This window comes from Fragaria vesca, linkage group LG5, assembly GCF_000184155.1.
Source record: "Fragaria vesca subsp. vesca linkage group LG5, FraVesHawaii_1.0, whole genome shotgun sequence".
Taxonomy (NCBI): domain Eukaryota; kingdom Viridiplantae; phylum Streptophyta; class Magnoliopsida; order Rosales; family Rosaceae; genus Fragaria; species Fragaria vesca.
Window position 1 is genome coordinate 3,200,325 of NC_020495.1, and position 12,961 is coordinate 3,213,285.

A 12,961-nucleotide genomic window follows, 5' to 3' on the forward strand; every position below is an offset into this window, starting at 1 on the left:
ATCATTAAGAGAACAAAATGGTGTTGGACAGAGAGGTGTATGACATATCTTACTAAACTTACTTATATTGGCTAGTCAAGTGGGATCGTTGGACAAGATCTGCTTCATAATTGGAGCTGCATAAAATATGAAACAATAAAATTATAAAGTTCTGAGAAGTATAACACTATAACATGGGTCTCTGTCTTTGAAGCTCTAGCTGTCCATGCACGTGAAAATGTTTTTTATTTTCCTCCAAAATTTTGAAACAAGAAAAAGACAGTTGAGTATTGAGTATCAAGGTCCTAAGCTCCCTAATCAAATGTAAAACTTGATTCTTTTACCCAAAATGGTTTGTCTTTCAGGTTTTTCTGGTTCCCTAATCAATAAGAGTATTATGTTATGTCCTGCACAATTAGTTTCTTGGCTTTTTTGAGTATGTTAAGGAATTAGGACACTCCTACTTCAAGTCTGTTCATCGACTTTGAACTTCTACATCGTATCTAAAACCTCTAAGATTTCCAGCATTTTAATCAGGCTTAAGCTTAGAAAGTGCAGCTTCAAAATTGGTACAGAGATATTGAATACTTACCAACTATTGGTTTAGGAGACCACTTGAAAATTTAATGTCCTAGATTTTGATGATTGAACCCACTTTGAACAATTTATAGCCTAGAATAGCTGATTTCTTCTTTCTCATGTCTCTATCAGCTGTCCCTCTCTCTTATCTACACTCGTACTGAGCTATGCCAACTCTTGTAGTTCACTGTGTTTTGTGATTTTATCTGAAGGTTCAGCAACCACTAAACAGCCTAACCTATCCTGCTTAAGTCCTTCTCTCACCTCCATTATTTTCTAACTCTCTCTCTCTCTCTCTCTCTAACATATATACAAATACATTTTCACCACTCTTATATGGTGCTCTGTTTTTCTTTGGACAATTTCCAGAAATGAGAAAGTCTCTCATTTTGCTGTAGATGTCAGACTCTAGGCTTCTCATTCTGAATTTAAGGCTTTATCTGAGATGGGTTTCCTTAGAGTTTCATGGGCTGTTTTGCTTCTTTGGGTTTACTCAGTCTTGTGCTTGAAAGCACAGTCTTCTAGTTCAGAGGTCTCTCTTAAGTTCTTGAAAGCTCCTCATGCATTTTCTCATCTGAACTCAGCCACATTTGCATTTGAAGCTTTGGTTGGTGGCAATGCTAGCGCATGCACCGATTGCAGTTTCAGTTGCAAGGTATGTCAAACTCTGCAATTCTTAGCGTTGAATTTGGTGTGTGGTTTTTAGTGACTGTCATATCTATTTTATGCATTTCTCAAGGAAATTAATGAACAATAAATCTATTTTACCCAGCAACAAATTACCATCACCGTTGGAACCATTTTACCAGAAGAAGATTTTCTTTCTTTCTATTAAAGATTTCTTCTTTTGAGTAGCCCAGAATATCTACCTTTGTTTTTAACGCATTGCATGCTAAGAAGAGCTTGTGGTTCTTCTATGATGCAGCTAGATGATGGCAATGGTTCAAACTGTGGAACTGGGAAAGCTTTATACTCAGGATTGCAGGATGGAAAGCATACATTTGAGGTCTGCACCAATGGGACTCAAGGTGTTGGTTGTGCCTACTATAACTGGACTGTTGGTTAGGAACCCTTCTTTTATCTTTTCTTTATTTTGTGTATTTTTCTCTGTAAAATGAAGTTTATTGCAGTGATTGTTATGGTAAATGTAGTGTGGGGAAAATGGGCAAGCTATCTTAAAATTAGAGTTTTTTTTTCTTTTGGCTCTTTCTGCAGATACAGTACCCCCAACAGCATCTGTTGCTGCCTCTAGATCTTTTACAACTGCTACCAATGTTTCAGTAAATATTTCTTTCAGTGAATCCTGCAACGGTGGAGGAGGTTTTGGATGTTCGTCTGTAAACACCTGCAACGTGAGTAGGTGCCTAGGGTTTTTTTTTATTTTTTATTTTTAATAATTTTTTTATATGCTACACTAGATTGTTCAGCATGTTTTGTCCTGTGCCTATGATATGATTATGATGAACTTTGGTCATGCTTCATGGTAGGCAAACCTATACTGGACATTCTATTCTCAGAACATTAGCTATGATAATTGATATTACAAAGATATGTTGGTAGAGTTCACATCAGTAATCAGTGCATAAGTACTCTGTCACAGTTATTAATGTAGCTATTGAACATTTCTGCTCAAGCCGAAATTTGTCAAGGGACCTCTGCCAGCAGACTGTGTTGTGAGGCAACAAAAAAAAAAAAAAAAAAAAAAGTTAAGATAGATTTCTCTGTTGAATGTTTGCAGCTGCTAGTCTATGGTGCTGGCCAAGTTATACCATCTTCACTCAATATTCTGGAGCCAAACCTCAAATATTCTCTTGTTGTGGGTTTATCATCTTCTGTTCAATATGGGCGAGTGATCCTGGTAATGGATAAGAATTTCTGCTCTGATGTTGCTGGAAACAGATTCGTAAGAACCGAAAATTCGAGTTTCTATGTACGTATTGGTGAGTGTTTTGTTCTTTCCCTATTTTTTTAGCAAAAGATTATCAAAGATATGACTTTTTAAAAAAAAAAAAACAAAGAGACTGATAGATTTTAATTTTCCTTTCCTTACTTAACAAGCTGTGTACTTTGTCACCAATTGAATACATGACTGATTGATGTAAATGTTTTCTCTTTTATGGATTCATTCTACAGATAGAAGACCTGTCTTTTGCAACCTGAGGATTCATATTCCTGAAACACTACTTCAGCTAAATGGTGAAACTCGAACAGTGCAGGCCACACATAATCATAATAACCTAAAGATTTATCTATATTTCTCAGAACCTGTCCTGAATACATCTGCACAAATTTTGAAGTCTATCCACATAAGTCAGGGCATACTTTTACCAAATAGCACAAACAACTCTGGGAATCGCAGATTTGGCTTTGCGGTAATCGGTTCATGAATTTGATGCGCCTTAATATGTTAGACCGACCTGTTCTAGTCCTTATGTGATGATTGCCTTATTCTGTTTCAGGTTTCAAACATACCTAGCATTGCTATAATCACAGTGAGCGTCAATTCAAATTTGATAATAACCAGACAAGGGACTCCAGTTTCTCCAATTTCACCTGCAACTTTCCTTTTCGGTATGAACTGGCTTTTTCTTCTTATTGACATGTTGAAATGTTTATCTGACAAAATTTTATTTTGGTATACAGTAAAGTTTTACATGTGAGTAAACATGGTTGATAGTTGGTTCTTTTTCTTCTAATGTATTAGATTCTCAAAGGCCTGCGGTGAAGTTGAGTACAACCTCAAGCATGAGAACAAGAGAACACAGTATTTCCATATTAATAAAGTTCATGAAGCCAGTATTTGGTTTCAACTCCTCTTCTTTAGTACTCTCAGGAGGACATTTACAGAGGCAAGTAATTCCTCTTTGCAATTTCCTTCAAATATACCCCTAAGAATATATACCTTTATTAATGTACATCCTAAGAGAATCTTTACTATTCTACAGCTTTCATGAAATAAGTAGGAGTATGTACACTGTCAATATAGAAGCAATTAATGATATTGTTTCGGTTAATGTTCCTGAAAACGTATCTGGGGATGTTGCTGGAAACAAAAATCTAGCTTCAAATGTTCTTCAAGTATCACACTGTAAGGATTTCCTTTTCTTCTTAGTTGTAATCAGCATTGGCAACTGTATTGTTTGTGAATTTGAAGGATTTTCATCTGAAGGTGTGGATGTTTGTCTGTTTCTTTTCCCAGTTATTTAATGATGTAAAATATGGTTAATTACAGATACAGTGCCCATGATATCTTCTCTGCTATCTGCATTTGTGACTGCTCTTTTTGCCCTGACATCCATAACTGCGGGGCTGCTTTATATTTCAACTGCAAGCCTTCAATCCCTATGGACATTTAGGAGAGCATCTTCTTTGGCATCTCATCCAGCAAGAAATCTTTTTGTAAGGCACCAAAGCTTTTTGGTTTCATGCTTAGTCAAATTAATGATTGGAGGACCTAAGACAGTGTAGATTAGGTATCTAAAAAACATATTTTTCGTTTTGAAACATTTGAAGACCTTGTATACAGTGACCGGTCCATGGCATCATTTGAGCATTAACTTTTCTGGACAAATTTAAACAATAGACAGTTCCTTGATTAACCGTCTGTCAAACAATTGTAAAATTAACTGTCCTCTGTTTGCCCTTTTCCAGAGAATTGCTTGTCATATACAAATCTTTGCACTCTCTAGATGGTTGGCAGTTACATTGCCAATTGATTATTATGAATTTTCAAGGGGTTTACAATGGAGTATTCCTTACTTCAATCTCCCATGGGAATCTGGGAAGAGCTTCCAAGCCTCAAGTCCTTACACCAGCTCAAAGTCCTACACTAATGAAGGTTATGATTCAGAAATTTTCAAAAGCAAGCAGCTAGAAGAAGAGAGTTCTGATAAGGTTACTTCAGTATATGGGTTGCCACTTACTCCAATGGAATACAGAACGTTCTTTGAGGTGATAAATGTGTTTTTTTTTTCCTTGTAAAGTTGTAATTAGTTGCTTCATATTAGTAGAAAATAATTGTATATACTTATGGTGGTTGCATTCTGCAGTTGGAGGGTGAAAATTTTAAACCTGAAGCCGAGTATCTCTCCGGTTCTTATAACAGGTAAGTTAACTGGATGCATCACTTATACATACATATCTATATACAGGCATTGCAAAATGGCCTAATAATCATCCAAATGACAACTACATACATATTATTCATTTTGACTAATAAAAATTACTGTGATTCTGTAGGTGGAGGAATTTTGATAGAACCATGTTCTGGTTAGCGGTGATTAGTGGTAGCTTGCTCCTAGTACATATTTTACTCCTTTTCATTCTGAAACTGAGGAAGAAAAATTCTGAGAGACAGAGTGGTTATGGAGCACTCACATTCCCAAGATTTGAGATATTTCTTGTAATTCTTGCACTACCTGGTATTTGTGAGGCCTCCGCTGCACTAGTTAAAGGTACTTCCCAAACATTTTTAACCTTTTCTAGTTCTCATGCTTTGGTAAAGACGTGCATTTTTGGAACTAATGTCCATATAATCTAGCATATGGGAGCTTGTGTCTATAACTCTATATTGTCTTGCTTGCTCTCTTTTCATGACTTTTGGGAAGTAATAATTCTTACTTCCATTGTTCTAGGAGGAGCGTCATCTGGAGTTACAGTTGGCTGTCTGTTGTTGGCTATCACGTCTTTTCTGCTGCTAGTCTTGTTCCTTTTCCTCTCAATCGGCATTACATTTGGGAAGTTACTTCAATACAAGGAAGTACATCAAGAAGGCCAGAAATTTCTCTGGTTTCAAGAGATTGTCCGAGTGACACTGGGTCCAGGAAAAAGAGGTCAGTGGACATGGAAAGAAAAACCAAGCTCTGTGTATCTAATTATCTTTGGCCCTCTCTTTGAAGATCTGAGAGGCCCTCCAAAATACATGCTCTCTCAGATTTCTGAGGGCAGTGCTCGCAAGCAAGGTGAGCGTATTATTGACTCTGATGATGAAACAGAAGATGCAGAAGCACCTTTTATCCAGAAACTGTTTGGAATACTCAGAATATACTACACACTATTAGAATGTTTGAAAAGGGTTTCTGTTGGGATCATGGCTGGTGTCTACATGGACAGATGGAATTCAAGAACTCCTTCAATTACCTTACTGTGCATAACCTCTTTTCAACTTTTCTTCCTCGTTCTTAAGAAGCCGTTTATCAAGAAAAAGGTTCAGTTGGTTGAGATCGTCTCGGTTGCCAGTGAAGTAGGTTTATTTGCAACTTGTTTGGTTCTCTTGGAGAAGGAATTTTCAGCCAGTGACAGGACTAAGCTTGGTATTTTCATCATACTGCTGTTCTTAGTCGGATACATTGCACAGATGATTAATGAATGGTATGCATTGTATAGACAAACATTGCTTCTGGACCCTGCCGAGAACTCCTTCTTTACTGGTTTGAAATTAGCTGCAACCGGCTGTGTCTTGTTATTCATCCCGCGGAGATTCATCAATAACTTGGAAAGCAAGTTCCAAGAAAGGCAACAGGTGGTGGGAGCAACAAGGGATACTAGCTCTTCTGAGTACCGGAGATCCGGGAGTAGGGGCACCACTCCAACTGATAGACCATGGCTAAAGCAGCTGAGAGAGTTGGCAAAGTCTAGCTTTAGTAAAGAAGGAAGTAGCGGATTTGCAAATGACCCTTCGAGCAGTAACACTCGAACTAGATGGAGCGGGTTCTGGAGCAGCAAAATGAGTGGAAGCTCATCTAAGTCTTCTGGTGATTCGAAATCAAAACCAAGAGGGTTGTACAAAGACTTGGAGGCTATTTTTGCATCCAAGTGAGACCACCATTTTTACCCCAATAGTTAGATTTACAATTGCTACTACTACAGAGAATACTACTAATTGCTAAGAAGCCAAGGATTGAGATCACAAATGATTGGTTAGTTATTAATGTGTTTTAACAGTGTGACTGTTCTTTCTGTGATACGACGTCGTTCCAACTTTTTTTTTTTTTTTTTTAAAGGTTGGACGGACCAGGCTGCGTAGGCCCAGTCCATATAACTACCGCCCAGACGCCCGTTGTTCCGCCTAGCCCGCATCAGGCCCAAAAACAATGAACCAATACGACGTCGTATCCTTTTTTAATTTTTTTTATTTTAAAAGGTGGACGGACCAGGCTGCGTAGGCCCAGTCCACATAACTACCGCCTAGACGCGCATTGGTTCCGCCTACCCCGCATCAGGCCCAAAATCAATGAAGCGATACGACGTCATATCCTTTTTTTTTTTAAAGGTGGACGGACCAGGCTGCGTAGGCCCAGTCCATATATCAATGAATTGATACGACGTCGTGTCGGTGCCCACTAAAGTCCCAGAAGCTGAAATTCAACTCTTCATGCATAGGGATGGCAACGGGTATGGTAGGGTTCGAGGATCAAAATACCGTACCCATACCTTTTTACATTTCTCATCCTCATATCAGTTTCCGTACCCGTAATTCGATAATGGGGATTCCCCATACCCGTACCCTTTTACATTTCTCATCCTCATACCCGTCCCCGTACCCGTAATTCGATAATGGGGATTTCCCATACCCGTACCCTTTGGGGATTATGTTTCCATACCCATACCAGTACCCGCTAACAATTATGTATTAAATTAATTTTTTTTTAAAATACGAAATACAATTATATAAAAGTATGAAATAAAAATCAAATACCAAAATAAATAAGTTTCATACTTCAATCTAATAAAAATATATAATAAAAAGGAAGGTCCATTAAATGTTTATTAAAAGAATCACAAATTTTTTTACATAAATATTTATCTATAAATTATATATAAATATATATATAATAAATTATATAATAATATTTTCATCATTAATGGGTGGGGATGGGGACGAATATCAAAATACCATACCCGTCCCGTACCCGATTTAATAATCCGAATATTGGGGATCCCCATCCCGTTACCCGTTATACCCGTACATCTTCCCCGTTAGGGTCGAATACCCGTGGATACCATACCTGCTGGGGATTATTGCCATCCCTGTTCATGCAGAATCTGATTCCAACACCTGTGTGCTCTCATCTCTGCTCCTTCTTCCAAATCTTCGCCACCTAAACCACTTCCTTTGTTGAACACCTGGTTCCGATCTCTTTGTCATTTTACGTATTAAAGCGCACACACTGAAATGGGTTCGTTTTTCAGCCACGGTTTCACTCCGGAACAGCTTGCAATGGCTCTCGATAAGGTCAAGACCACCGTGAACTCCACCCCTGTCGTCGTCTTCAGGTAATCAAGTATCCAACCCATTCTAAAAACTGGCCAACTAATTGGGTCTGCTACCAATTCAACTTTGATGAGCAATCACATGGTCAATGTGTGATTTTCGGAGAAGCAGGTTGTTATTGACGAAATTGATGTGGTTTGGTTTTCGTGTTTTGGCAGTAAAACCTACTGTGGTTATTGCAAGAGGGTTAAGCAACTATTGACACAGGTCGGAGCAACGTATAAGGTTATTGAACTAGATGAGGATGGTAAATTCAGTCTCTTTCTCGATCTCGCACCCTTTTCACCATTTTTGATTGAAATAAATTTTCAACTCCTAGATTATTATTTGGCTGAGGAATTCATGTTTTTGTTTTTGAAGTTGATGGAGGTGAAATTCAAGCAGCTCTAGCTGAGTGGACTGGACAGACGACTGTGCCTAATGTGTTCATCGGGGGGAAACACATCGGCGGTTGCGACTGTATGTTCATGTGTTTCATTGATAATTTCATTTTTTTGCTGTAATGTTCAAAGAGTACACACTACGCAGGGTTTATTTATTTGCTTCTTTTACTTGTTGGTTCAATGCAGCTGTCTTAGAGAAGCATCAGGCAGGTCAGCTTCTGCCTCTTCTCCGGGAGGCTGGTGCGGTTGTTAATAACCCCGTATCTGCCTGAATCGTCGCAGAAAAGATGAAACTAAGCAATCTGTAGTCGTGCATCAAGGTTGGACTAGTTAAATAAAATGAGTCTAGCTACTGAATGTTATGTTTGATAAAGTACACAGCAAAAAGAAGAAGCTCTTCTATGGTTGTATGAACTGTATGTTCCTGTTACAATATGTAACGAACTGCTGCTAAGTTTAGATTGCAGATTTGATATGTCATGTGTTGGGTGTTGTTATAGGGTCCAAGTTTACATTCCAGTAACTGTACTGTTTTAATACCTCAAAACTAGTCCACATCTTGAGGTATCAAAAATCTACTAGTTACATCATTCATTATATAAACAGGCATGCTTTTAAGCTCTCGGTTTCTAGTTACATCAGATCTGTTTTCTTTCCGTTCCATTTCAATTTGCAGTAGTGTTGATCAGTGGAGCTTTCATATGCATATAGAGAGCAAAAATGGTCGGGGATGAACTTGCTATGTAGTTCTCTAGTCCCCAGCAACCAGAAGCTACATAGTCCTTCAACTCTCTGTTTGGTAGTCTTGTTTTTGCTTGCTTGTTAAGTCCAACGCTTACAATTGCCAATCAACATATTCTATCTGGCTTGTCATATATATGTTGATCAACTCATTACTCTTTATGGAGGACGTTGCAACGCACAGGTTATGCACCTTGTTCTGATACCCTATGCCAATTGTGGAACGAGCCTGTCGAGCGGAGCTGGTTGAGGAGCTATGTAGCTTCTGATTGCTGGGGACTGTTAGCTTCTAGTTCTGAGTTTTGCAATACGGGTTTGTCCAAAGATTACTAATGTAATGATACATGAAGTAGAGCAATTCGATATTGAGATCACATTTGTCAGCTGTATTATATGTTTCACATTAGTTGTTTGTGTTTTGAAGTCGGCAAAGTTTGGTAACCGATTGTACTTGGAAACCCCTTGTTGTGTTATGCGGGAGCGATATAAACCCGAATATTGATTGGAGCGAATAAAAAAAAAGGTAAACAATGACACATAATTTATAGTGATTCACCTAATCAATATGATTAAGCTACGTCTACTTATAAAACCGACTATGAATTTCACTATAAGAGAGAATACATTAGAGTATGGTAATAATACTCTTAACCCCAAAAACCGATACATCTTTCCCTCACCTTGAAGAAAAGCTACTGTAGCTAGGTTAATCAATTTCCTCTCTACCAAAACAATTGACGGCAGCACCTATAGAGTGTTGCTATTGGGACCTCCAAATTTGCTCAGTATACATCTCATTCTCTCTACACCTCCATTTTATTTTTAAATACAAACATTTGCTCATTAGACCTCCTTTTAAATTCCTAAAATAACCTTGTTTATGTAATTCATATATATATTAAAATTATTACTCATTACACCTCTTATTCACTCACTATACCTCCAATTCTTTTTTTTTCTTTTTTCTTTTTGCATGTGAACATCCATTCTTGACTTCCATTCTTTAATTATTTTTTTTCTTCTTTTCAACGCAAATCTCCATTCCCGACCTTGGTTTCTTGTTTTTTTTATTTTTTATTTTTATTTTTTGCATAAAATGTCACTAGACATTCATTTTTTTTATCAAATTGTAAGAAATAATTTACAATGATATCAATTTTCGAGAAAAGTTAATTCGAATCATGAAGAATACTATTCTCTTAAAAATTAAAAAAAAGAAAAAAGGATTATGTCTCAGATTTTATTTATTGATCATCAAAAAAATGTTCTTATATGAACTATTCTATCTTTTTGTTACTGTTGTATTTCTATTTTACATATACTATTTTTTTTGTAAGTTTATATTTTTGTTTTTGTTTTTATACCTCATGATGATAAATTATTTTTGATAAATCGTAATTTTTGTAAAAATATTTTTTCACTTTGTATATGCATGTGACATGTGTGATAATATAAATATATAAATGTTTTAATAAGTATGTGATAAAACTAGAAAATAAAAATCAATATGGAAAATAATAAAATACAATCCATTATTATTGAATTAGAAAGTGTAGAGAGAATAAATGTAATAGTACTTTTTGTTTACTTAGTGTCCTTAATAGTCATTGTGTAAGAGGATAAATATGTCATTTAATAATTCATAATAAAATGAGATCAAATGAACAAATTTGAAGGTCTAAATAACTGCACTCGTACCTATATATACATATATCACTAGTCCTAGTTAGGCTAGATATACATGTATATACGCATTTCCTAATTAACCTAGGCGTAATAAAGCCCACGTGATCAAGATGGGCTTCCCATGGTTTTGGTCCTCCTTCAAGATAAAGCCAATATTTAACATGTTGAACTTGGGTTGATACGAAATCCCTATAAATTCTCTTCGATATCAATGCCTCCTTTAAACCGTAAAGTCGAAAACCCTAGAAAAAAAAATACAAAGATGCATCCATTTTGCACCAATATCAAGCAGAGAGAAACCCCCGATCCCAACATGATGTCAAAAGAGAGGGGCTATATCCGATTCGACGTGTGGAAGATTATCAATGGCCACCATTGTACAAACCAATTAGACGTTACGTTTGATCACTCTGATGTGAGCAACTGTCCCAGGGGACGATGCTTACCATGGACCTGCGTACCATTCTTTCGATGATTGGTGTCACAGAAGCTCGACAGCAGGGTGTTGTATACCAAATATTGAAGGTGCTTCAAGTATCCCTGCCCGTGCTGCCTATTGATGTAAGGATATTGGAGCAGATTTATAATATATACGTACCGCGAGTTTCACCGGCGGCTAGGCTGGAGCCGGACGTCAAACCGGCGACGGAATCATCGATTGAGAGTCTGGAGAAAGTTAGGCTTGATAGTTTGGAAGAGCCAGAGTCACCGTGTACTATTTGTTCCGACGACCTCACATATCCACTCGTTGCTCGTATGCCTTGCTCACACCGTTTTCATGCATGCACATTGCATTATCCGGTGGCTGTACATAAATCACTTGTATCCCTTGTGCCGATATCCAATGCGAATCAAAAAGCAAGGCTAGGTTTAAGCACATCAATGATTCGTTTTACATTCATGTTGTTTACACTATGAGTTTATGAGTTTATCTGTATCAAATAAGGGTGCCACGCTGCCAGCTAGGTTATGTATCTATGACATGCACTGTATAAGGCATCTGTTTGAATGCCAGAACCTGCTCGATCATCAAACAACAAATTAATATCGAAAAAGTATACATGTAATATAGTCATCAAATCGATCATGAAACAACAAATAACGAAAAAGTATGTATGTAATATAGTCATCAAACAACAAATATGAAGAAACGAAATTCATGTCCGTTTGTTGTTGCGGAAACTACTACAGAGCAAATCATAAGGAATAGGCAGAGCGGTACTTGTAAGAGGAATAGAGCGGCTAGACTCCAGCAGTAGAGAGCAGAGCATCACTCCTCAAAATCTCAATGAGAGGTTGGGCTCAATGAGAGAGGTTGGGCCGGCGCAGTTTAATGTTTCTCATAGGTCTATATGTACTTGTTTTTTATTTGCTTGTTATACTTGTTGGTTCACTGCAGCTGTCTTAGAGAGCCAACAGGCAGGTCAGCTTCTACCTCTTCTCCGGGAGGCTGGTGCGGTTGTTAATAACCCCCCGTATCTGCGTGAAGCAGAGTTGAAACTAAGCAACCTGCATATATTCCTGGATCAAGGTTGGTCTAGTTAAATAAAATGAGTCTAGCTACTGAATGTTATGTTTGACGAAGTACACATCAAAAGAAGAAGCTCTTCTGTGGTTGTACAAACTGTTTTTCTTTTAACATATGCAATGGGTTGCCGCCAAGTTTAGGTTGCAGATTTGATATGTCCTGTGTTCAGAATGCCTCTAATAGGGTTGTGTGTCTTGTATCCCAATATTTGACATGTATGTGTATAGCCGAGGAACCTGAGTTTCTCTAGGTTATATTGTTATTTGACAGAAAGTAAGTAACCAGTGCGCAAGATAATTTTTGTTTGCCTAAATAGGTCTATATAATTAAGCAGCTAGTAATTAAAATTAAGATTTTTTTCCTAGTTATATTTGGATTCAAGGAAAGCTGGATATATATTCCGTTCCCCTTTGAGATTAGCAAATTAATATTCAGCGATATTCAGGGAACGATATTCAAATTAATGTATTTAATGAAGAAATGAGAATCTTCAACTCATTCAGAAAACGAAAAGAAAAAAAAACTCTGGCTTCTAATATATATGGTGTGTGTTAGATGAAACTATGCCATATATACACCATATGTATATACAAATATCAAATGATCACTAAATTAGATGAAACTGTGCAGAAATGATCTACACACTATGTTCTAGACACTGTACTATTGAAATGTGGAAATGCGTCCTGAAAATGAGCGAAATAAGGAGGTCTATACTTTCATTTCAAAGCGAGACACCGCTCTGGAAGGGAACTATTTATATATATATATATATATATATATATATACTAA

The 12,961-nt window shown here is 37.1% G+C and overlaps 2 protein-coding genes across 2 annotated transcripts; both read left to right on the plus strand.

The window, feature by feature from the left end:
* Positions 1-1,003: 1,003 nt before the first annotated feature.
* LOC101297256 lies at positions 1,004-6,376 on the plus strand. Its single transcript, XM_004300858.1, has 13 exons — positions 1,004-1,213; positions 1,484-1,619; positions 1,774-1,910; positions 2,297-2,498; positions 2,692-2,930; positions 3,018-3,129; positions 3,263-3,407; positions 3,504-3,646; positions 3,791-3,957; positions 4,210-4,509; positions 4,614-4,663; positions 4,798-5,042; positions 5,193-6,376. The coding sequence occupies exons 1-13, from the start codon at positions 1,004-1,006 to the stop codon at positions 6,374-6,376; spliced, it is 3,270 nt and encodes a 1,089-aa protein (XP_004300906.1).
* Positions 6,377-7,439: 1,063 nt separating this feature from the next.
* Positions 7,440-8,887, plus strand: LOC101307116 (glutaredoxin-C1-like). The gene is made up of 4 exons (XM_004298914.1): positions 7,440-7,833; positions 7,990-8,078; positions 8,192-8,290; positions 8,401-8,887. The coding sequence occupies exons 1-4, from the start codon at positions 7,733-7,735 to the stop codon at positions 8,484-8,486; spliced, it is 375 nt and encodes a 124-aa protein (XP_004298962.1). The 5' UTR covers positions 7,440-7,732; the 3' UTR covers positions 8,487-8,887.
* The last annotated feature ends 4,074 nt before the right edge of the window (positions 8,888-12,961 follow it).

Coding starts and splice junctions, on each gene's coding strand:
- LOC101297256 (XM_004300858.1), top strand. CDS start 1,004: ATGGGTTTCCTTAGAGTTTCATGGGCTGTTTTGCTTCTTTGGGTTTAC. Junction 1,911..2,296: donor CGTCTGTAAACACCTGCAAC/GTGAGTAGGTGC, acceptor GAATGTTTGCAG/CTGCTAGTCTATGGTGCTGG. Junction 2,931..3,017: donor ATCGCAGATTTGGCTTTGCG/GTAATCGGTTCA, acceptor ATTCTGTTTCAG/GTTTCAAACATACCTAGCAT.
- LOC101307116 (XM_004298914.1), top strand. CDS start 7,733: ATGGGTTCGTTTTTCAGCCACGGTTTCACTCCGGAACAGCTTGCAATG. Junction 8,079..8,191: donor TATTGAACTAGATGAGGATG/GTAAATTCAGTC, acceptor TTGTTTTTGAAG/TTGATGGAGGTGAAATTCAA. Junction 8,291..8,400: donor ACACATCGGCGGTTGCGACT/GTATGTTCATGT, acceptor GGTTCAATGCAG/CTGTCTTAGAGAAGCATCAG.